Raw genomic sequence first — 23,885 nt, 5'->3', positions numbered from 1 at the left:
GGGCACCTGGTACTTCCTCTTTGTAACGTGTGTGTGTGGGGGTTGGGGGGGGGGGTGTCACTCAGTCCAGTTCCCATTTAGAGTCAATGGTCTAAATGGGTGACCCTTTTACTGCCATGATTTAAGATTGCCACCTGAATTTATTTTATTTTCGGGACAGAATTTGTCCTGCCACAAAGAAGCTCCAAATTACTAAGTTACCCCAACAATGCTTCACAGCTGGATTAGTATTTTTACAATTACAATGTTGTGATGATTGTTATGACTTTTAGACTTTATACCACAAAACTTGAATCAATTTGGTTGATGAACATTAGTTTCAGTGATCTCTGTCAATACTGTCATGTTTTCTAAACTAAACAATCCCAGATGTGGACATAACTCAAGATGCACTTTCATATTTGACTAGTCAAAGTTGCTAAGACAAAAATGTTCACATGTATTGAACTTAATTATTATAATCACCTAATGTGGGATTCCCCCCCCCCTTGCTGTCAACATTTTTATCCCAAAAAAATGTCCCCCCCATAATTATAAAACTATAAGCGAACATGCACCTAATAATAACCATAACAATAATAAAAGCCTTTTAGAAGATCAACTCGCTCTATTTCAGAGCTTTTTTTACAACGGGTCCACAGTTTCTTCTACTATGGATGTACCGTGACTTGTCCAGACCAATCACTATCTTACACGTCATCGGACCAACGTACAGCTAATCAAATAGTGTGACGTCATGATTAGTCGCAGGCCCCCGAACACGGCCATTACATTGGTGAGAGTTAAAATGATTTTATTTGAAGCGTTAAGATGATAAATAAAACCATAGATAAAATGTCTTAACAAAGCTTGGAGAACGTTAACTCTTGCACCAACAATTGCTTGCCACAAATAAGCATTTTGTGCACACAAATAAGTAGTAGGAATTGTAGATGCTAAAATATTCATTTGTGCATTCAAAATTATAAATTGCCCAAAAAATACTAATTTTTGCCCAAATCCATGGCTCCATTTAAAACACTAAAACTGGAATGTTTTATAAATAATACCATCATAACAGTTTTATGTTTTTGGTTTTCCAGTTTTTTGAACCCCTAAATGTTGACTGATTTTGTTGTTGTTGTTGTTGTTTTTGTTTTAGGCACTATGTTTTAAACATCTCAGACGATATCGGAAACTTCGGAGAGGTCCGTCTCCCTATCTTGGGCTGCTTGGCGGTCTCCTGGTGCGTGGTTTTCCTCTGTCTCATCAGGGGTGTCAAGTCCTCCGGAAAGGTGAGTCTGCAGAGAAAGATATTCGCTCCTTTACATATTTGCAATCGGGTTCTTTTCTCTGCTGATCTTTTCCGTGTGTCTCCAGGTGGTATACTTCACAGCCACGTTCCCATACGTCGTTCTGACCATCCTGTTCATCCGTGGGATCACCCTGGACGGAGCCATAAATGGCATCAAGTACTACCTGACTCCACAGTGGCAGAAGGTCCTGGATGCAAAGGTATGGACTGAATCTGACCACATGGATTAGAAATCCAATTGCAAAAAGTATATATATTTTTTGTTTGAAGCTTAATTTTGTTTCTTGTAGGTGTGGGGAGATGCTGCCTCACAAATCTTCTACTCCCTGGGTTGTGCCTGGGGGGGTCTCATTACTATGGCTTCCTACAACAAGTTCCACAATAACTGTTTCAGGTTGGTACCCTCAAAAAACAGAAATAGATTGATTAAAAAGTTAAGTTAGTTGAAGATAATGCATCTATTCCCTCATCCACAACATGAAGCTTGGGAAAAGACGCTTGTTCAACTTATTATATTGATATATTATAGTGCACTTTTCAATCAGATGTTAAAGATTTGCATATTCATTTTGATTGATCCAAAATCGGTCGGGTTGTTCTTAAGCTTTTTAAAAGGAAAAGTAACACATCTAAGGTTGATTTGGTCTTTCAGCTCCTAAAGATGTTTTTTCTAAGATTTAGACATTACGTTTGCTCTTGTGCGTTCTATTCTATTTCCCTGTAAAATGTTTTTTTTTTAAGCATTTGTCCCCGTCAGTACGATCAACACAAGGTTAGTTCTCTTCCAAAGCAACTATAGACAATTGAGTCATTTGACCTGTGAGGATGACACAAGCAGGATAAACGTGAATCAAGAAAACATCTGATGGTTTTGTTAACTCCCATCCCCGGCCTGATTTAGAATTTTAAGACAAAATATGGCAAAAATGTATCAAACCTAATAATTTGAACTGGAAATAACATAGGTAGTGTGGAACCAAGTAAAAAAAAAATCTAAAGCTGTTACATTTACTATTAACTCGTAAAGCCAAAAAATGTTAGAAACTACATTTTTCAACTACAAAATTTGTAACAATTTTCATTTAAACAAATTATTTTATTTTGTTTTTTTTCTATAAAAGTAAGCCGACTCCGTATTTTACTTATTTCTTTTTTATTGGGAAAGGTATATGCTGTATCTATAGGTCCCCTTTGAAAAAGTAGTTCACTAGAAGTTTATTTTTTAAAAATATTTGAGTACAAATATAAGTATAGCAAGTATACTAAAGATTATGTACGTAGAGTGTAGGAGGTATATTAACGGGATACTTCTTTAGACTAAATTACATTTTTTTTAAGTTTACAATATATAGATAGTATAAAGAAAAGTAAACCTCAAGTTTTCTGCCGTACTTTTAGTGTAGACTAAGTAAACTGATAGTCATTCAAATAGACTACTTTATGCTGGGGTCATACAAATGGTTTTGGTGTGTATGTTAGTGAGTTGGCTTAGTTGTTAGCATTGTTTTCATGGCCATTTACACAGCTAAATGTAAACTATAAAAAGTATTGTTGATTGTTTATTTTACAATTGTCTATAAGAAATTTACAACTCTTTGTCCACAAGGAGTGAATGTCGGCTAACGTCTCTAACTAGCTTGCTGGGTGTTAGCCTACACGTCAAAAACCTGATTTCATCGCGAATTGGATTTCCGATAATAAATGTGTTTATTGGAAACGGGACAATTTAGAAGAAACTATTATTTGACTAGTTATTAATAAAAAATAAATAAAAATGTTTTTTGCACTTGGAGTGGGTGGTTTTTGAGGCATATTGAAATTGACAAATTTCGCAAAACTGCAATGAGTCACGTGACGGGATGCCAATGCGCTTCTTGGTAGGTCATGACCTCAAAAAAGATGCCGACGTCTCCTTTGATAGATGATGATGGTGTCGTGGAAGAAATCTGAATGCATCTGCTGTAAATCATTGTTCACATCCATGTGTCTGAATGACAGAGTAGGTTTGTGTATTTAAATCTATGATTTAATTGAAACAGTGTAACTGCAGGTTGTGTTTTTTGAACATTTCTAGAATTTTGGTAAAGTTTCTGGCATATGTGTAATGGAAACACAGCTAGTGTGGGTTGTTTAAAAGGTGTCTCAGTTTGTTTCTGTTTGTTTTTATGTAGTATTTGGTCAAAAGGGAATTGTTTTTTTTACATATGTGTGGTTTTTCTTGTAGAATTGGAGTTGAACAAAACAGGTTGCTTTAGTAAGAAGAAAGCTGCATGCTAGTTTATGGCAGAAATAAAACAAAGCATTAGGTATTTCCCTTCACAACAAGTAAAACACTTGAAGTTTTTTGTTTTTTTTTGTCATATTTGTGTTTAAGTATAAATTCGGCAAAGTTATAGACCATGTACTTGGAGTGTAGGAAATATATTCCAATTCAAAATCAAACTTTATTTATAAAGCACTTTTCATGCAGCAGTAAAACAAAGTGCTTCACTAATATACTAACTGAAAATTTCTGAAGACTAAATTGGAACGTTTTAAGTTTACAACATATACTTGGCATATAAAAATTATACTTCCTCTTTTTTTAGTATTTTGTAGTTCCCAGCTTTAATGCAGGAGGATAAACTTTTTGTGGCTTTGGAGTGTGGGGTTAAAATTTTCCGTTGTCAAATAAGTAAGTAATAGGCCTGAAAAAGGTTAAAAATTTAGTAAACAACAAATCTTGACAGTGTCACGATATTGCAGAAAAAAATTGAAAAAAAAACAAAGCTTCCAGCGCCTGGAGCTGCAGACTTTGCCGTCTGCACACACAGCTTTTCTGGGGCTCTAACCAGCTCATGTTGTGCAGCTTGAATCCCTGCAGCCAGACGTTCAGCTCTCCTCTAACACCACCAATCGGTGCACATGCGGAAGTGCAGAGAGCAATGCAGAGCAAAGCCCCATGGGGGAGAAACAAACGCCCATCAAAGTGATCAAAGGCATCCTGTCCAGGAACTGCAACAGGAAACACAAGGAAAAGATGTCAGAAACCACAGAATTCCCTTGTCGGGTCTGTCAAGAAGCTGCTAAGGGCTTGCCATCCTAAAATGATGAGTCATGATCACTTTGTTGACACGTGACTATGTAGATATTACCTAAACTCAATATGCTCAGCTTTAAAGCTCAATAAAGCAAATGCAGGATGAGAAAAAGTTTAACTTAATAATGCAGGGGTGCATCCACAATGCAAAAAGAAGCCCCTTAGAACTAATTCCAGTCTAAAATACTGTGTTTATGTATTCATAAATTCAAAAGTTGACGACGTATGCAGTATTTTGAGTCAAAAATACTAGGTTTATGTACTAATAATTCCAAAACTGCACACATCTTTGTGAGGAAATAGCTTTGCTGTGTGTAATAATATTTTTGTAGTAGTACGTAATTAGAACAGATAAGACGTTTTATTAGGAAAACAGAAAGCACAAGAGTCACGTTTCATGCTTTACTGTAAATAGTGTTATGGGGGGGGGTATGACGTTTCTAAAGCGCGTCTGGCTTAACCACGGATGAGCGAATGGCGGCCCCCGGTCTATGGCAGGGCTGGAGAAGTGTCCTGCCTGGGTGGACTCGGATCCCTCAGGCGGGAACCGCTGACTGGCTGAAGGTGCCGTGGCAGGACGGCTGGGTCAGACTTGGTCTTATTGCCAATCCAGGAAAGGCGACCCCGGCCTCGAGAAACGCTCCTGCGGGCTGAACTGCTCCTCCGCCGGGGACCTGGCGCACTGCGGGGCCGGTAGCTTCTTTCCAAGGGCAGAAAGAATTTGCGTTCAGTGTATCTAAACACGCATGTGTAGTGACAAATGTATGAGAAGATGCTCACTTTGCTGTTCTCCGTGTCAATCAAGCCACATACTTCTGGGTAAAGAAGATGATTCGTTGACGGATTTTTAAAAATTATCTGTATATAGTTTTTGGTTATTTATCTTTGATGGCCTGCGATCTACCCACTTATAGTTTGACATAATGAGCACCCCTGCTATAAAGTTTCTGGTTTTATATTTTACATTTTTGGTTGCTATGTGCCGTGGGATTTTTGTCAAAGAAAAAATGTACCTTGGCTCAAATAAGGTTGAAAAACACGGGTTCAGACAACTTAGCAGAGAGAGGTTCTGAAATAATCTAGAGCAGAATTCTCTCCAGTGGAAGTACCGGTATATTGTTTTCACACACAAAAAAAATATGTGTTTACATTTTTGTGTTTTTCGTGCTAAACTACAAATAACTAAAGCAAAGAACTACAAACTGGCTGGGAGCACTAACCTCATATGGAAACTATAAAATGACCTGCTATAAAAGTAGAGAAGCCTCAATGTGTCTGTTTCATAGACATGATCGGCGGCCGTGTTTTGACGTGATGGCCACGATATCCCCAGGGTGTTTCATTCTTCCTACTTACGGTTTACAGTTTGGAGGACTTAGCAGAGCAGACTTTGGGGATAATCTAGAGCGGAATTCTCTCCTACGGAAGCGGATTGTGTTCCAGTGTTTTTCAACCAGTGTGCCGTGACATATGGTCAGGTGTCGTGAGAAATTACCCTCAATAATTGATCAAAAACATTTTCCATCTCCAGGATATCTGCCCTGTGTTCATCCAAACAGGCCCTGATAAAACACTGAGTAGTTAGGAATATGAAAGATCATAAAATACCTTTTCTTTCTGTTTGTTTGATTCTATTAAAGACATTTTGATAAGAATGACGGTACCGCGATTTAGCCACAGCTTCAGCTGTTTTCTGAAAAGTCCTGCCCCTTTAACTGTCTCCACCAATCATTCTTGGACCCCTAATCATACGTCATCAGTCTGACCAATCAGCAGTGGTTAAAGTCCTCACTTCTTTGTTCCAATTTAGCTCGTAAAGTCTCTCAGTTCCAACAAGCTCCTCTTTAGCGGTGTAGCTTTCCACGGGATCCGGTGTCAGACCGTGGAACAAGTGAACAAAACAATGAAGCTCAGAGACGCGAGTCGAGATCAGCGACAGTTTTGCACTACATCTCCCATGATGCATCGGGTTAAAGTGTCAGCGTCTCAGCGTAAAATGAGTATTCCCTGTTAAACGTCTTGAAACCACAACGAACACACATCAAACAGTTTTGAAATCTTCTTGATGAAATCAGAGGTCAACAGTTTAGTTCTCCTTCAAGGTTTGAGTTTATTAACAGCCAAACATCCCAGAGGTTTTGGTCCAAGTCATCTTTCTAACTGAAACACTTTTTTAATAACGTCTGGAGTATTTTATATGTTAAACTTAAGAAGAAGTAATAACAACATTAAAGAAACAGGATTAAGGTAAAGTGGCCGACAGACACAATTAAACTAAATTTAAAACAATTTAATCATCTAAGAAGAAATAAAACATTTTTGTTAAAGTTTTCAAAGACTTTATCTTTGATTAAGACAAAAGAAAATCTAATAAAACCTCAACATGTTTACTTTTTGTGTAGCTACAGTTATTTTTATGTAAAATGTATCAAAAATATTGTGATCGTATAATTGTTATAAAATTACAGTTTCCTTTGCACCAACATTTAAAACAAATATCAAAATTAATATTTAGAAAGAATAAATTTGTTTTTTTGTGAGGTTACATAAAATTGCATATTCATAAACTGGAGGAGAAAACAACTACCAGGGTAAAATGTCAAATAACTTAGTTGAAAATTATTACTGAAAACTAACTTAAACTTTATTACAAATTAAAAAAAAAAAACATTGTGGAGGGACTGTACATCAATTCAGACACGAGAGTTTCTCCTTTAATTTTTGGATGCTGGTATGCCACGGGATTTTTGCCATGGATAAAGTGTGTCGTGGCTCAAAAACGGTTGAAAAACACTGTTGTATTCAATAAAATCCAAAGGAAAACAGGTTTTTTGTTTTTATTGTGTTTTTTTGTGATATTTTTGCGTGTTTTTTTTTGTCCTAGTGTTTTTCTGGGCTCTAACCTACGACGGAGTATTAGGGCCACCAAAAAAAAAAAAAAGTAAAATTACGACATTTTATCTCGTAAATTTACGAGAAAAAAGTCATAGATTAACAAGGAGAAAACACCGAAGTTGTCCGTTTATCGGAGCATCGCTTGAAGATGAAAGATGTGGAGCCTTTTGTGAAGCATTATTTCCAGTTTTATAATAGGTTTGAAACAAACAGATTCTGAACCTTTGGCGACTCAAAATCAGATTATTGTCAGTGGAGCCGGTTTTCCGGGGTTCAGTGTCAGTAAAGCGGAGTTTCATATGTAAAATAAGGAGCTCAGAGACACATTTGGGTGCAGAGGATCGTTGCAGTTTTTATTCTCCTTTTCATTCACAAACCCTGAAGTTCATCTGTCACCTTACGTCATGAACCTGTCATCAGATCCGAACACCAATGCGGAAGTAAACGTCCCGTTATATCATCAAACAACAAAGATGAATGAAAATAGTCTATTATATTAGCATTAGAACATTGAAAATGCCAAAAAAGTGATCCTCCTCCTCAGACGGAAGCGTCACACAAACATAGAGATCTTGTCTTTGGTGGAGGAAGAAAGGATTGAAGTGGAAAGCTGCAGGGACACCGATGGCTTCATCGGGCTGCAGAGATCCTGCAAACCAACCATCAATAAATAAAACTTTAATAAATTGTAAATCAAACAAATGAGCTTCCAGATATTTGGAACGTTCAAGCTCATTCAGATCACCTGTTCAACTGAGTTTAGTCGGTCTGCTCTGCTGCTGCGCGGCGTTCACCTGCTGCTCTGCATGCTCACTTCCACTTAATATCGTAAATTTACGAGTTTTTTTTCTCATAAATTTACGACTTAAAATCTTGTAAAATTACGAGTTTTTTCTCATAAATTTACGAGTTTTTATCTCCTAAATTTAGGAGATAAAAACTCGTAATTTTACTTTTTTTTTTTTTTGGTGGCTTTTTTTTTTTTTTTTTTTGGTGGCCCTAATACTCCGTCGTACTAACCTGATCTTCTCATGAAAACTCTAATAAGATCTGCAATTTATAGTTAATAACCCACAATGTGTCCGTGTCATAGACGTGACCCGTGTCCTTTCTGTTTACGTGCTCGTCACGTCACGTCTGTTTTTTTACCTTCAAACTTCATTCACAAACTTTACAGAGCGAAAAAACACTAAAAATAAGAAGGAAAAGTCCCCTTTAAGGTTTTTTAAGGGATTCCAATAAGCTTCCATACTCTCCATATTTAGTTTTTACTTTATCCCCCCCCAATTTCCTTTCCGTCAGATTAACCAAAAGTGCAACTTGGTTTTTGTTTTCTTCCTACAGAGACAGCATCATCATCAGCATAACCAACTGTGCGACCAGTGTGTATGCCGGCTTTGTCATCTTCTCCATCCTGGGCTTCATGGCGCACAACCTGAACGTCCCTGTGTCTGAGGTGGCCGACCACGGCCCTGGTCTGGCTTTTGTGGCCTACCCTGAAGCGCTCACTCTGCTGCCCATTTCTCCACTCTGGTCCCTGTTGTTCTTCTTCATGCTCATCCTGTTGGGACTGGGAACACAGGTAACACAATGTTTGCTATGAATTTACAAACCGGACTGACCCTTCAAAGTTCCCCTCCGATCATCTATTCTATACTCGTTCCCTGTGGTCTTTGAATGATAATTATGCCGGGTTTTTTTTTTTTGCCAAAATCAATAAATCTGTTGTTTTCTAGGACATAGTTTCTGCAGAGTGGCAGTAGATCATTCAAAATTCACCTCTGAGTTGTAAGTGGCCTGTTGGCACAAAATAACCCCCGCCCCCTTCCTCGTCCATTTTCTACCTCACAGATATGATCTTTTTTAGGGTGTTTTTTTTCCTCGGATCTTGATTAATAGTAATTTGAATACTCAGAAATTCAATTTGGAGCTAAATTGTCTATAAATTTGTCCTCCATCATCAGAAAAATGCCCCAACAACATGTTTGAAAACACCATTTCCATCAGAGTAGCAAACTGCCTTTGCTTGTTTCACGAATGTAGCCGTAATCTCCGGTTTTTCTCTCCGTTTTGGCAGTTCTGTCTGTTGGAGACTTTGGTAACGGCCATCGTGGATGAGATCGGCACAGACTGGATCATTCGAAACAAGACTGTGGTCACACTCTCGGTGGCCGTCGTTGGTTTCCTGCTGGGGGTGCCTCTGACAACACAGGCAAGTCCAACACATCAACACTCAAGTCCACATTTTTGTTTCCAGACCGGTTGAACGTCGGACAATATTTCCACTGAGCGGCCTGTTCCAGGCTGAAGCAAGCCTTAAAGTTTATCTTCCTCCTCTGTATAATATCTGCAACTGCTTTAAACTTTATTTGAACTCTAGATTAAATGTAGGAAGGATAAAAATGAGATCTAGATATTCCATTAACCCATAATTGTCAAAGTGGAAGCTTAAAACAAAATAAATAAAAATCCCAGACCAACTTCCGCCTGGTTTGATGTTAATCCAGTAGCTGAGAAAGGAATAAAGTAGCTTTAGATAATAGATGAGCCACTTTATTAGCAGCATCTTCTGGACATTAAACAGCCTGTTGCTAAATATTCTGCATTGGTATTATGGTCTGTTGGAAAAACTGTCAAGATAAAACCACATTTGGAGTGAAAGCTCTTGTCAAGTCAAAAGTTCTTCTTCCGTTTCCTCACTGACTCTTTTCTGTGAAAAAAAAATGATTTTTTAACTTTGTTTAAATCTTTAAGAAGGTAGAGGGTGGATTTTTGACAGGCGACTTGACATGCGTCAAGAACGAGTCGGATGTGTTTGAGAATCCAATCATTTTCAAAATAAAACTTCCTGCAGTATCAGATTAAAGATAAAGTGGAAAAAATGTAGGTTTCTGCTGCGTTTTTATTTTATTTTTTTAAATCTCTGTGGCCCGACACCAACTACCCCACAGAACCGGGTTGGGGGATCCCTGCTGTAGAATATAACCTCCCTCTTCTTCTCTAGAAAGTTCTTTTATTTTTGTGTGCAGGCTGGAATCTACTGGTTGCTGCTGATGGACAACTATGCTGCCAGTTTCTCCCTGGTCGTCATCTCCTGCATCATGTGTATCTGCATCATGTATATTTATGGTGAGGAGAAGCATGTTTATGAGTTCCATGCAAAAACTCTCCGCTCCCAGAACGATGGAATAATGAAATCAAAAGATCTAAAGGGATCCCTACTTGAGATCATAAAAAAGGTTTTTCTAAAGATTTAAAATGTGATTTTTCTTTATTTTAAAACATAAGACTTTAACTTGGCTCCACTAAGTTAAATGTTAAGGTAAAACAAGTGCAAAGCTTTTAAGACTTTCTTTTTTCGTGTCAAACCTGACTGTGTGTCACCATGACTCTGTCTAGACTCATTACAATTGAGTCCTGCTGTCTGCGTCTATTGTGTTGCAGATTGCATTTTAAACGCTCAAACCAAACTGCTTTTGCCTGAGATTTTAGCATAAGATGCATAAAGAACTGCAGGATATTCAGTCTAAACACGCCGTTCCAAAGTCCAGATGGGGCTTAAACACAGATAGAATTTAAATAGTTAAAAAGATCATTCAAGTGTAAAGGACAAAACAGAAAAAAATACTTTAAAATAGTGATACTTTTATCAAATCACAATGTTTTATTCTTGATAATATGATTGGATACTATCAATATTTCAATCTGTCACTTTGTTCAGAAAATATAATGATGTTTCTCGCTATATTCCTGACTACCTGTAAGTTGACAAGAAAAAAGAAGATGTTTAAAGTAAAATTACAGTAAAACAAAGTTACAACATGAAAAAAAAAGATATTAAAAGAAATTGCAATAAAAATGATGATAAAATATTAGTAGATCTAGATTTAATCCCCCCCAAAAAAAATGGAATTTGAAAAATAAATGAAATAATTTTTAGTGGTAAATCACAAAACAAACTAACAGTTTGTACTGTCAAGTAGAAGTTCTGGAAAGAAAAGAAAGTCTGATGGATTAATGTTTTCAAACTGTGATTGCTTTTTATCCTGAACTATGAAAATAATTCAGTAGAAAATGTCTAAAGCTTTTCACATGAACTTTCACAGTGGACGAGCAGGGAGGGGCTTCTTTTCCCTCCCTTTGTCTAATGTTTACTAGCCCATGTCCGCCACCTGCTGTTGGAAGAGGCTGATCTGTCTGTGTCAAAATGTCACTCTTGGATGTAACATTAGTCTTTACAGCAGATGTAGCATAAATGCTATGAAGCTTAAACTCATAAACTACCGTACTGAAATTAGCAGCTGGACACTTTTATCCCCTCACTTTCTCCTTCTCTCTCTTTTGACTTTTACCCCACCCCCTTTTTTGCCTTTATTTTTTCACATCTTTCTACTCTTTCTTCCCTCTGTAAAGTAATAAATAAACAAAGAATAATAATAAAAAAAGGGTTTATACAAATATTCTCCTTGGCTATTGGAAGATACAAAACCCCTTATTGAAAAAGTAAAACCTGTCCAACACAAAAGGCCTTCAGCTCTCATCTGTTTGCTCAGTTGTTGGACAGAACAAGTTATTAAAAAATAAAAAAAAAGGGAGAGGCTAGGTGTAAAATGTCGTACCGTATTTATTCATTTCTCCTCCAAACGCTTGGTACTACCCAGGTCCCTATTCATCCATCCATCCATCCATCCATCCATCACTACCAAATCCAAGTTCCTGATTGGTCAATTTTGAACCTGGTTTGACTTCCAGTGGATGTGTGAAAACGATGGAGAAACCTGAGCGCCAACGCTCGTTTACATCGACTTTCATTGGAGAGGGGGAGCACTTTACACACACTCGCTACCCTCGTTGGGATTAGACTCCTATTTTTCATTGTTATTTCTTTTCATTTATATTTATTTGTTTTTTATATATATTTACTCATACTGCAAGTGGATTACTTTTGTTTTACTCACTGATATCTTTTCATCTCCGGCCAATCTTAAACAACTCAATTGTCATAACTGTTCACTATTTTAATGGCAATAAAAAAAGAAATTCAAAGTGTCATCAATGCATTTTGGTAAATGACCCTTTGTGGTATCTGGCTCTACATTCTCACACAAACCTCAGAAAAAGAACATTCAACTTTGGCTTTATACATGTAATATGAGAGAAAACCTGGATGTTAAGACATTTGTAACTTATTTTTCATTTCTTTTAAACCATTTCTTACTGAATGGAAAGCAAGATACGTTACTATAATGTCTAGAAATGTAAAAAGGGCCAAAAAAATACAAAATCTATGAACATTTTGAGACAAAAAATGCACACTAAATAAAAAATAATTGTCTTTAGAATGTATTTGGCAAGAAGAAAACACATTAATTTCTGCCTGTCTTATTAGATATATGTATATATATATTTTCTGTTTAGCCAACAATACTATTGTTCAACATCAACATTTACAAATGACACTTTTCCCTTTCAGGCCACAGGAACTATTTTAGGGATGTTGAGATGATGCTTGGTTTCCCTCCTCCACTCTTCTTCAAAGTCTGCTGGAGATTCATCTCCCCCCTCATCATCAGTGTAAGTGAACACCCGCCTGCCAATCTGAGATCTGAGCTGAATTTAGCATCACAGTCCCACACAGGGTCAGGAGGAGCGGGTCTGCTGGACCCCCTCCGGGGATTTGGCTTTCCCGAGCACAAAGGCTGCAGCGGCTTAGCCGTCTGAAGGAATCTCGAGTGGAAGGTTCTCAACTTTTCTGTGTTGTTGTCCTGTTGTTTGGGGCCTGACCCACATTTTAGCTGCCACAGCCGCTAATCTCCATCCGCTGTTGGCAAATCTCTCTTAGTGGGAAACAGACGCATGCAGCGTCGGTGAGCTGCGTTTCCCACACAGGAGAATAAAGTCCACGAACAAGAAGTTCATTTCTGAGGATTATTGGTCAGGAATGCAGAGACTTTAGCTCTGATGCAAACCTGCTGTTAGTTCTGTTGTGGCTAAAATTGAAGATTAAACTTATGTAATGATTTTTATAGATCACTTTTTAAAGATCAACTCTGGTGAAAATCGTATTTTTAACCTGTTCTTGTGGCTTTTAATGATGGAAGACATAGAGAAAATTTAGCCTAAAACTGTATTTGTAAGGTATTTCTTTATCCAAATTGTTGTGAATCAGGAGCAAATGGAAAGATCGTATTTCTGACGTAAAGCTACAATCGGTGTCCACTTGTCAGATCGATATACGTCTTCATTTTCCTCGTCCGAGCTGGTATCTGGCTCAAACTGTACGGCTGGATAGCTCCGTTATTGCTCCCCAGTGATGTTAAGTTGGGACTGTAAGCCAAAAGGGATTTGCACTCCAGTGACAAACAGGTTTAATGTTAAGACGATATCCAGAAGCAGTTAGAAGTCTTAAAGTAGGTGTTGAGCATTGGGCGCAGCGCGATTGGAGAGCTAAAAAATTGGAACTTTAGTAAAGAAGACTGACGTGTGACCGGATGTAGTCCAAAACACACATGGAAGAGAATCGGATCGTTCTCTTTCTGAATTTTGAGATATTTCTCTTAAATCAATCTGGACATTAATAAAATTAAGCCCTTTAGTTTTATATGTATTTTTCCAGGACAGCAAGTCGTTAAACTGGGCCACAGAGAGACAGAGGTGTCCGCTGAAAGTGTCTGTCATTCACATGCAGCTCCTGCGGTAGAGGGTGAAGCTCATCGGACATGGAGACATGATTACTTATGGTTTTGTAGAGCTCTTCAAAATAAATAAACCGGATCTTTCATTGTAAATTAGATCTACAGTCAGTTGTTTGATGTAGTGACGAGGCTAAAAACTTTAGACGATAGCTCCTCCCACACGCATTTGGAGCGTCTAGTTTGTGAACACAATTTTGACATTGTCAAGCAGCGAGTCTGAGGCGCGTCAGAAGAGATCTGTCTGACTTAAATTTGACGTGGGAATTGCAGCATAAAGAAGTACTAATGCAATAAAGTTCATAGTTTCTGTGGTTACTAACATACTTCTTGGTTCTTTTGTTATCATGTCAGGTTTAAACATTTTAAGCTTTTATGTTTCAGATCCAAGTAACACTTACCAAACATTTTTTGGTAAAAGATTAACAGAAAATCAAAAATTGAACTATTTGGTATAGTTGATCATCATCTGCATAATATATAACGTTTTTTATTCTTTAGTTAAGGCTGGTTTAGCGACAATAAAGCTGTATGGAGGACAGATGGAACCACGTCTCCGAATGCCACTGAGCTGCAGCGACTGTCTTTGTGTGTTCCTGCAGTTCATTCTGATCTTCACGGTGATCCAGTACAAGCCCATCACATATAACGACTACGTGTACCCCGGCTGGTCCCTGGCCATCGGCTTCGCCATGGCTCTGTCCTCCGTGGTCTGCATACCAGTCTATGCCCTCTACAAGATCTCAAGGTCCCCAGGAGCCACTTTCAGAGAGGTACAAGTTCTGATGAAAAGCTGCACAAAACCTTATTTGCTTATTTATTTTGTACTTGATTTTGACTGGAGACATTATCTGGGCAACTGAGGTTAAGATGATCTGCTGCTGACCACGCCACTTTCTGGAAAAAACTCCTACATTTTGTTTTTTCATGGAGCAACAGTTTTAATGTACCATTTTTAAAGTTAAAACAGTGAAGTGTTCATTCACTTTGTAAAATATAGCCTCCTATAACAAGGAAATACACATTCAATGCACTACATCTTAAAAACCTTCATGTTAGGCTTCACTGCAAAATCTGGCGGTTTTAACTTCTAATCTTTAGTTTTTCTGCCCCAAAATAATTCTTTGCTGATTTTTTTTAACAACAAGCAAAACATAATTCTCCCAAGTATTTATGAAATGCTCATGACATCCATGGGTTTTGTAGTGCAGCGAGGACACAGGTGCAGCTTTCACCACATCTCCACAAATTTGTTTCTAGCTGCCAGTCTTTCCCCGAACTCCTTTTTTAAGTTTAGATAGATAGATAGATAGATAGATAGATAGATAGATAGATAGATAGATAGATAGATAGATAGATAGATAGATAGATAGATAGATAGATAGATAGATAGATAGATAGATAGATAGATAGATAGATAGATAGATAGATAGATAGATAGATAGATAGATAGATAGATAGATAGATAGATAGATAGATAGATAGATAGATAGATAGATAGACATCTTTATTTATCCATTTGGGAGGTTCCCGCATGGAAATTGACATCTCCATCGCATACAGCACTGGTTGACATACATATAGTAAAGAGGAAAAAGCAGCACAGTGACTAGAAAAATTCCAAACAGTATATACAAAAAAAGATCATTCAGGCCCTTTCCCTTTCCTTTTCCGTCTTCCTCCCCCCTCCTAAGTGGAGGTTAAAGAGTTTGATGGCACGGGGGACAAAGGAGTTGCTCAGTCTATTAGTCCTGCACCTTGGGAGGAGCAGCCTCTTGCTGAAGGTTTCATATCCGAAGCAGAATAACATTGGGTTTGGCCAATTTTAGTTACAGGAATACAATACTATTTCTTTCTTCTTTTTCTGTTATTTCAAAAGAAAAAAACGTCAAAAAAACAAAAACAAAACGGGAAATATTCCAGCAGTTTAATGGTTTTACCAAACTTGTATTATTTCATTTAGTAGATGTTCCACTATGGTTCAGACCTCTTGCTATACATTGTTTCCTTGTTTTTTGCAGGAGTTTCAACCCGAAAAAAATACCCACAATGGGTGAAATCTGCAAACTCAGATGTTTAAAGGCATGTGGCAAAGTGAACACATTCTGTGCGGGATGGGATAGATAGATAAAAGTTAACATCCAATCAGGATGCAGAACACAATATTCATCACGAAAAGATGAATATATGGCGAAGACTTTACAACAAACTGCAGGTGTTAAGACAGGTCACATTTTTCACAATTAGTTACCTTATATAGGTTATAAACAAAACAAGCCCAAACCATTATCCTCTCACCACTTTACCTTAGAGTAGGTATTTTTACTGAAATCAAAATGAGTCTTTGACAAAGGGCAGACTTGAATCACTGAAAAGGTAAATGTAACTTCATTTCTACCTGCCAACAACCTGCCAAAGGTAGAACATATGGGACTGAGCGTTTCGAGTGGGATTTTAATTAGGATTATGAGCCAAAATCTAAAAATCTGTTGTTTTTTGTGACACAATTTCTCCAGAGTGACAGTATTTCATTAGAAATTATCTTCCCATTGTTGACATACTCTCCTGGCCTTTTTTCATCTGCTAATGACTCACTTGAATAACGGAAAAATACTCAGAAATACAATTTTGAGCTTCATTTTGTTTATACATGTCCTCCATTATCAGAAAAGAACATGTTAAAAACGCCAAAAACAGGATCTTCATTCGACTGCGTCTTTAAACTCACTTAAATGTTATTCTTAAGACAGAAAAAGTCTTTCTTTTACCTAATATTTTGTCTTTTCCAAGCTTTCGTTTGTCCGAGTTAGGATTTCTCATATGTTACTTTGGGCTTTAGCTGTATTTTCTAGGCTTTCCGACCTTGAGCTAAAGCAATAAAGCCCAGTCTGATCAGATTATTTTTATGATGTTTTCACACACTCAACGGGAGATAGCAGCATCAGTGCTTGGCTACAAGCCTTCAAGTACAGATTTATTTCCTGTAATATATAAAATGCTCATAAAATGTTCCCATCAGTAAAACATCCCAAACTCGTGTGTTTGAAAAGTTTGGTGTTGTGTTTGTTTGTTTTTCTGCCCACAGAGGTTGAAGGCTGCATGCCGTGCGCATCCCAAGTGGGGTCCGGCCCTGCTGGAGCACAGGACGGGCCACTACGCCCCCATGGCCTCCGAAGACACCGTGGAGGCGCGTCCCTTCAAGGAGAAGGAGGAACTGAAGGAAGAGCAGAAGGAGGAGGAGGAGGAGGAGAAGAAGGAGGAGATCAGCCTCACCATCCAGGGAAGCAACGGCTCCACCAACACACACAACAACCCCAACCCCAGCGCATAGACACACCGCGTCTCCGTATCAACACTACCGGCTACGGCCCACCTTCCCGACCTTCTCTTCCCCGCCGTTTCCGCCCTTCTTCTCCATCCCGCTTTCCCACAGCCTGCTGTGGGGGAGATCCCATTCGCTGGAGACCTTTACATATTGTAAGGGCTTATTATATCTATCCTAATCTCTTCTGTCTACGTGTTGTCTAGATAAATGAAGAAGAAAAAAAAAAAACGAAAGGAAGAAGAAATTGGATCATCATCCAAAAAACACGGTGTGTTTGTGTGTGTGCGTGAGCTGTAATTTCCTCCACATAATTTAATAATGCATTTTGTTTTTCCTTTCCTTTTTTTTTTTTTAAACTTGTAAATCCCATCTCCATCAGCAGTAGAAGCCGCATTGTTCCCCTGTAGTCAGAGCGACTGACTTTGTAGCAGCAGTGACTTGACGGCTGGATTAGTTGGGGTTCTGAAGCTGCTTTTTGGAAGAGGAAAGCCTATTTGTACCTGATGATGCTTAAGAAAAAACAAAAAAAAACAGAAAAATAGGCTTCATTCATGGCCAAACGCCAAGTCCTGGTCTCAAACGGTACATTTTACAGCACACGGTGACCTCAAACAACAGCTGATCTTCAAACTAAGCCTGTTTTTAATGCTGCGTTTTCTTTACATGAAAGAAGAAAGTTTTACAAAAAGCACAGCATCCAAGACGTCTGCAGCTAAAGGCTGAGGACATGTCCTCCTATAGCTACCTTTAACTTGCTCTGAGAGTCCAGCAAGAGAGGCGGGACTACAAGAATTTTACAGTTTTACAAGCTCCCAGGCCTCTGTTAGAGGACCTGAGCTTGGGTAAGAACCCCAAGGGGCGTTTTGTAAATATATATACTGTATTTTTCGGACTATAAGTCATCTTATTTTGGAGTATATGTCACAGCTGCCAAAGAATTCACAATAAAAAATAAAAAAAATAAAAGGAAAGTCGCACTTTTGGGATACATTTATATAACACAATATGGGAACATTTTACTTTAAAAGGCAAATAAAAGCAATGGAATAGATAACAATATTAGACTGAATAAATGCACACTACCGTAACCATATTTAGCTTCATGAAACATCGGAGGAATCTAGTGGCGCAACAAGTGTTAAGCTAACCATAGCTTAAAGAACATGCTAACAATTCAACAAAACTCTTTAAATCACTTCAAATTGCTAAATATGTTGAAGTCTTTATCGTCTGCATCAATTGGGAACAATTTTGCTGCACATAGCTGCGTTCACACGTTCAATGCGCGTTTAAGTAGCCACTTCCGGTAGAAAGCTTATGTAAACATGCATTTCGGGTTCACACGCAGCTACACTAGATTTCTCGGACAGTTTTCGGGTTGCACTTACAAAACACGTAGCTATAGAACACATGTTACAAATTGAACCAGGTTGAACTTTGACCAATCAGGGACTTGGATTTGGTAGTGACGAATGGATGGCATCTCCTTCATTTTATGGAAGTGTAAACCGTTAGAAAATTGATCATGGAGGAGAAATTAATAATAGCGGAATTATACGACACCAAGCCTTTCATATAAAGGAATAGAGCTCTGAAAGAAAAGGTCTGGAGCAGGATTTGCGAAATTCTCAAAGCTACGACATTTCGCAAGAAGTCGTTTCACCAAGTCTCTTCCAATTGTAGGTGGCGGACATGCGCTAGCAGAAAAGAGAACGAAGCCCCTCCCTTCTTGTCCGGTGTGAACACCATGCGCTAAAAGCATGTTCAAGAAATCGGGACACATGACTGGTATGTCCATAGCTTAAGAAAAGACAGCGCTTCTTCTTCTGCGCTGCTGTCGGTAGCAAATACTCATGCACAGCTACAGTGGCCTCTAGTGGTCTTTGCTATTTATTTTTTTAAATCACAAATAAATCGCACCCCGGGTCAAACTATGCAAAAAAAAAAAAAAAAACATCTTATACTCCGAAAAGTACGGTATATATGTATTTTCCAGAAACGGTCCCATTGTCCATTTCTCAGGGTCCAAGTGAAGGTAGGGTTTGTGGCTCCTTGGAAACTGTGCCAACAATTAAAACCACCTGACTTTACTGGCTGTTGAAAAGCACCACCCAAAGCAGGTGGATGCAACTCACTGTACACAGAAGGCCATTTCTTCTTAAGTCTTCCAGGCTTTGTTTTTTGTTTTTTTTATTGACTAAAATGTATCTTCGGATGTTGTTTGTGAAGGACCGTCTGCGTTCATTGTTGGCGTCTCCAACGGGTTCAGGCACCTGGAAACGTTGTAGAAGTTCCATAGAAATGCATGTGTCAGACACTGGCAGCCTCTTCCTGTCTGGAACCTTTAATGCATGAAGAAACACTCGATTTAAAGCTCTGAGCCAAGTTGTCGCCGAAGGAGAGACAGAAGGCAGAAGGATGCTGCTCGTTTCCAGAAGAAACGAAAAACCTTGTAGTTTTAAACCTAGCTGCTTATTATTCTTCTCTCGGTAGACGTCTCCTTTATACCTTCTATTGTAAAGTAAGATAGTAAATAATATTAAAAATAGGATGTTTATTTTGTATAAAAGGTATAGAATTAACTGTTTACAATTCCTCATCCGTGACTTGATTGTTCTTGTTTTCTTTTTGTTTGTTTAAGGGCATTACCATTAGAAAGTTACTGGTTCCAAGCGCAGTTTACCTGGTAACCACTAGGTGGCCTGATGTGCACAACCAAGGCAGCCCATTCATTTCAATTTGAAAGAGCCTGATTTTACAACACAAACAAGAATAGGCATGATAAAAAAAGTACTTTTTCAATTTCCTGTTGTTCTGAAGGGTTTTGATGATGTCATAGCTGTCCAAGAAAATGGTGCCCAAAAACCCAAGAGGAGACTTTTTTTTTGTAACCCATTGGGTACCAAAGCCTTATATAAAACTGGGTTTGGTTTCCCCTATTAAAATTTGGTACAGATTTGGTTCATGGTGACATGAAAATGGGACTTTTTAGAGCACTTACAACATTTGAATCTAATATGCAGTTTCTATTAAATTTGGCACACTTGTAGAGTTTGGGAGCAACGTCTTGCACAGCAGAACTGAGCACAAAGATAGGAGGAAAACGACAGAGGCAGGCCTGGTGCTGCCTAAAGTTACACATTTACCTTCTTACCCCACGACATCACATTGGTTTACGTTTGAGTAAAGCAGAACTCAGATATGCATTAGAAAACACTCGAAGCTCTTAATTTAGCATTTATTGTTAAAACAACCTTTTTTTTTATTATTTTCTACTGACGACTGATTTGCTATGCGAATATGTAGTTCATTTTGAGCAAAAGCTTACGACACGGTACACGGCTAACCTCTACAGCATGCTAGCTGTACTGCTGCTAAAATAAAAATAAAAACCATGGCACTTCATATATAATAAATTGTCGACTCTATTAATTCACAAAATGCAGAATAGGTGATATAAATAAGTAGAAAATTGTATGTGACAACAAAAAATACATTTATAACCAGCAGATGGCTAACACCTATGCTATACTCGCTATGCTGGGATATGGTATCAATAAACCACGACTGAAAACTGTCACATTGTGTGAACTTGAGATGGAAGTCCAGAATAATGAAAATAGTGCAGTTTTATTTTATTTTTAGCAGCAAAAAAAAAAAAATCAGCCGACACCACTATGTTAGCCGCGTTAGCGTAGTCACTGTAACTTGTTTGCATTGTAACACCGTTAAGCGTTAGCGTAATCACAATACTTGTTATTCTCAACCTTGTTTACAACATTGGAAGGAAAAAAAATGGTTTTGACCGAGTAGCTCTCTAAATGGCTTCGAAATCAGAAAGCACAACCAGAATTAAAAGTTAGAAGGGGCGCTTTTCAAAAAAAACAAAGGCTTTTCGGTGCGCTAGTGCAGAAAATACTGCAGTATTTGAGAACTTGAAAGTGCCTCCATTCAATTAAAATAGTTATTTTCCAAAAAGGATACCATTTTTTAAAAATGTTTTACTGCTTCTATGCATGCAAGTTGAGTACAGCTAAATAGCTCATGCTAAACAATCAGATGTTACGATATGATCATACAACTATAATTTGCAGTCAAAGCTCTGACTGTTGGGGCCAAAAAACATCAGTAGTGGAATTGAATATATTTATGTAAGAAATCATTCCATAAGCATATTTTTGGGAACAACCCAAAATAGACCAGAGTGAAAAAATAAAGATGAGCATATCTGATGTTGCTTTACTCACCTATTTCTTTTTTTTAAATGTTTGTTGTTTTATCCTTAAAAGAAAACAAAACTGTGATCTTGTCGTTTTGGTGTTGTAAGCACAATCTTTTAAACAGTGAAGCATTTAATGTCGTTTTTAAAACTCGTTTTTCTGAAGTGCAATTCCCTGTTGAGCCACAAGAGGGAGCGCTGCTGAATCCCAGTAGAAGTGGGGCTGCAGTTTTTGCAAATGTTCCTTACAAAATAAGAGCACTCTAATGTACACTGCACAGTTTTGATCAAAACTTTGATTTTAGTGTTTTTGAACAGAAAATTTTCTAAAAATGTGATTTAACCCTGACGGGAAAAAAACTAGTTCTGCAAAAAGGAATACAAAATCAGTTTCTTCCCTTTTACTTTTTTTAACAGAAACTGTTCCTGTCCGCCACAACACCATATCTTGATTTTATCTAAATATAAACTTTTGTTGTCTACCATTAGGAGTGACGGCATCCACAGCAAATGTAACGAGTGACGCTTAGCTGCCACATTACCGTGCCCTCACCCCTCATCATCTCTGCTGCCCTTGCATCCCTACTGTAAAGAAATGTAAAAAAAATACGATATGATCCGATTTTGTGTGTATTTGTTTGTTTCTCTGCCTTTATTTTGAAGGGTTTGAGCGGGGAACACACTTTGTTTGTGACTTTTTTTGGTCTGTTTTTTTTTTGTTTTTGTAGTGTAACGTAGACATGGTTAAGTGTATTGTGTATCTGTGTGTAGTAGATCAGCTCTAACTGCAGAGCCTGCTAGTAGAGCAGGCGTAGTATCAGTATTGATGTCTGTGTTGCTCTAATCTATCTGAACTAGTCATGTCTGTGTCTTTAAAAAGACAAAAAATACGATTTTGTACTAAAAGTTAAGACAGAAAAGTGTTTTTAGATTTAGGGACACTGCTTTTTGTTTGTTTTTTTGAGGTTGTATTCTACAGGAAATCGACAAAAAACCCAGCAGATATTATTTTTTTGTTGTATTGCCAAACAAAAACGACAACAAAAAAACTTTTGGATCGAAACTTGAACATACAGAGAACGGTTCATTTCTACAACACAAAACTGCAGCTGCAAAGACTTTGGTTTTCCTTCATTTTTTTAGGTTGTTCTTTTGGTTTTTCTTTGTATTTTACTCCACCAGTATTGCATTTTTAAGTTGTCTTACCCCCCATAGCCCTTCATGCAAACAGTTTGATTGTGTTTGTCATTGCGGTTGTGGAAAAAAAAGCAGCTTAAAAACACCAAAATGACTGATAAGACATCAAAATTCATGTCAACCATTACGGTCAAAATGTAACCTTTTTATGCAAACGTTTGTGTTCAAATCTTTTAGCAACTAAAAAAAAGAAGAAAAGAATCCAGTCTATTAATTCAGATTTTACTTTTCTTGATTGTGACATTAATCATTATTTATGGCAAAAAAACATACATAAATTCAGAAAGCCCAGCCTTTAAATATCGATGTACCTTTTGTTTTCCATCACGGTGTAGAAAGTCGCAGACAAACTGTAACGCAGGTTGAGCTTCAGACCTTTTTGGGTTTTTTTTTTTTTTTGTACTTAAAAATATACAGAATAGCTGCTGAACTGTGAAGAAAAAAAAGACAAAACTGTGATTTACTTTGTTTCTGTGGATCTCTGTAAACAAAAAAGAACATTACCTCCTTTCTTTCTACACCTCATACAAACGTAGTGTTGCAGCACTTTAACAAAACCAGCATTTGTTTGAATAAAGCCGATGAAAAATAATAATAACTCACTCTTCCATTTGGGAAAAAAAAAAAAAAAACACGAGGAAATAAATGTATCTTTCATTGGTACGGCTCTAGGAAATGGCACTCCTGTTGCATTAAAGGAGTGAGGAGGAAAAGCACAAGTGAGAAAAAGAGAACACAGCTCTCTCACTCTCTCTCTCTCTCACGCTCTCTCTCTCTCTCTCTCTCTCTCTCTCTCTATCTAACAGTGTCTGGTCTTCTTGTTCTTCAACCTTTAGGGCCAAAATCCATTGAAATGTCTTAGTCTTGTCAGCCGTGCATCGTAAACTGTCATGTTACAAAATGGTAAATAAAATCTATTTTAAAGATCAGCTTGAGTGTTTCATTTTTTATTTCGCTTTGTTTTTTTTCCCCTCCATACTCTGTTTTTGTTTTTGTTTTTTTGTTTTTTTAACTTGTCCTGTCCAACAGCTGGGCAGACAGATGAGAGCTGAGGGCCTCTTGTGTTGGACATATTTTACTTTAACAATAAGGGTTATTAATCTTCAGACAAACCAGAGGTATGTCTGAATAAACCCCTTTTGTAATTGAGGCCAAACTTTATTAATTTCAACCATGTTTGAAAA

The 23,885-nt window shown here is 37.7% G+C and overlaps 1 protein-coding gene across 3 annotated transcripts in view; it reads left to right on the top strand.

Annotated features, from left to right (window-relative positions):
• slc6a9 (solute carrier family 6 member 9) overlaps positions 1-23,630 on the top strand; it is a 103,712-nt gene extending 80,082 nt beyond the window's left edge. For all 3 annotated transcript variants that reach the window (XM_020710949.2, XM_011486570.3, XM_011486569.3), the window contains 9 exons: positions 1,142-1,274; positions 1,360-1,494; positions 1,585-1,688; positions 8,613-8,850; positions 9,346-9,480; positions 10,298-10,397; positions 12,742-12,842; positions 14,563-14,733; positions 17,046-23,630. In XM_020710949.2, coding sequence (XP_020566608.1) covers positions 1,142-1,274; positions 1,360-1,494; positions 1,585-1,688; positions 8,613-8,850; positions 9,346-9,480; positions 10,298-10,397; positions 12,742-12,842; positions 14,563-14,733; positions 17,046-17,291 — 1,363 coding nt within the window. In that variant the 3' untranslated portion in view covers positions 17,292-23,630. The remainder of the gene's footprint in view (positions 1-1,141; positions 1,275-1,359; positions 1,495-1,584; positions 1,689-8,612; positions 8,851-9,345; positions 9,481-10,297; positions 10,398-12,741; positions 12,843-14,562; positions 14,734-17,045) is intronic.
• Positions 23,631-23,885: the final 255 nt, after the last annotated feature.

Source organism: Oryzias latipes, chromosome 17 (assembly GCF_002234675.1).
Source record: "Oryzias latipes chromosome 17, ASM223467v1".
Taxonomy (NCBI): Eukaryota; Metazoa; Chordata; class Actinopteri; order Beloniformes; family Adrianichthyidae; genus Oryzias; species Oryzias latipes.
This window is presented reverse-complemented; position numbering and strand designations above follow the sequence as displayed.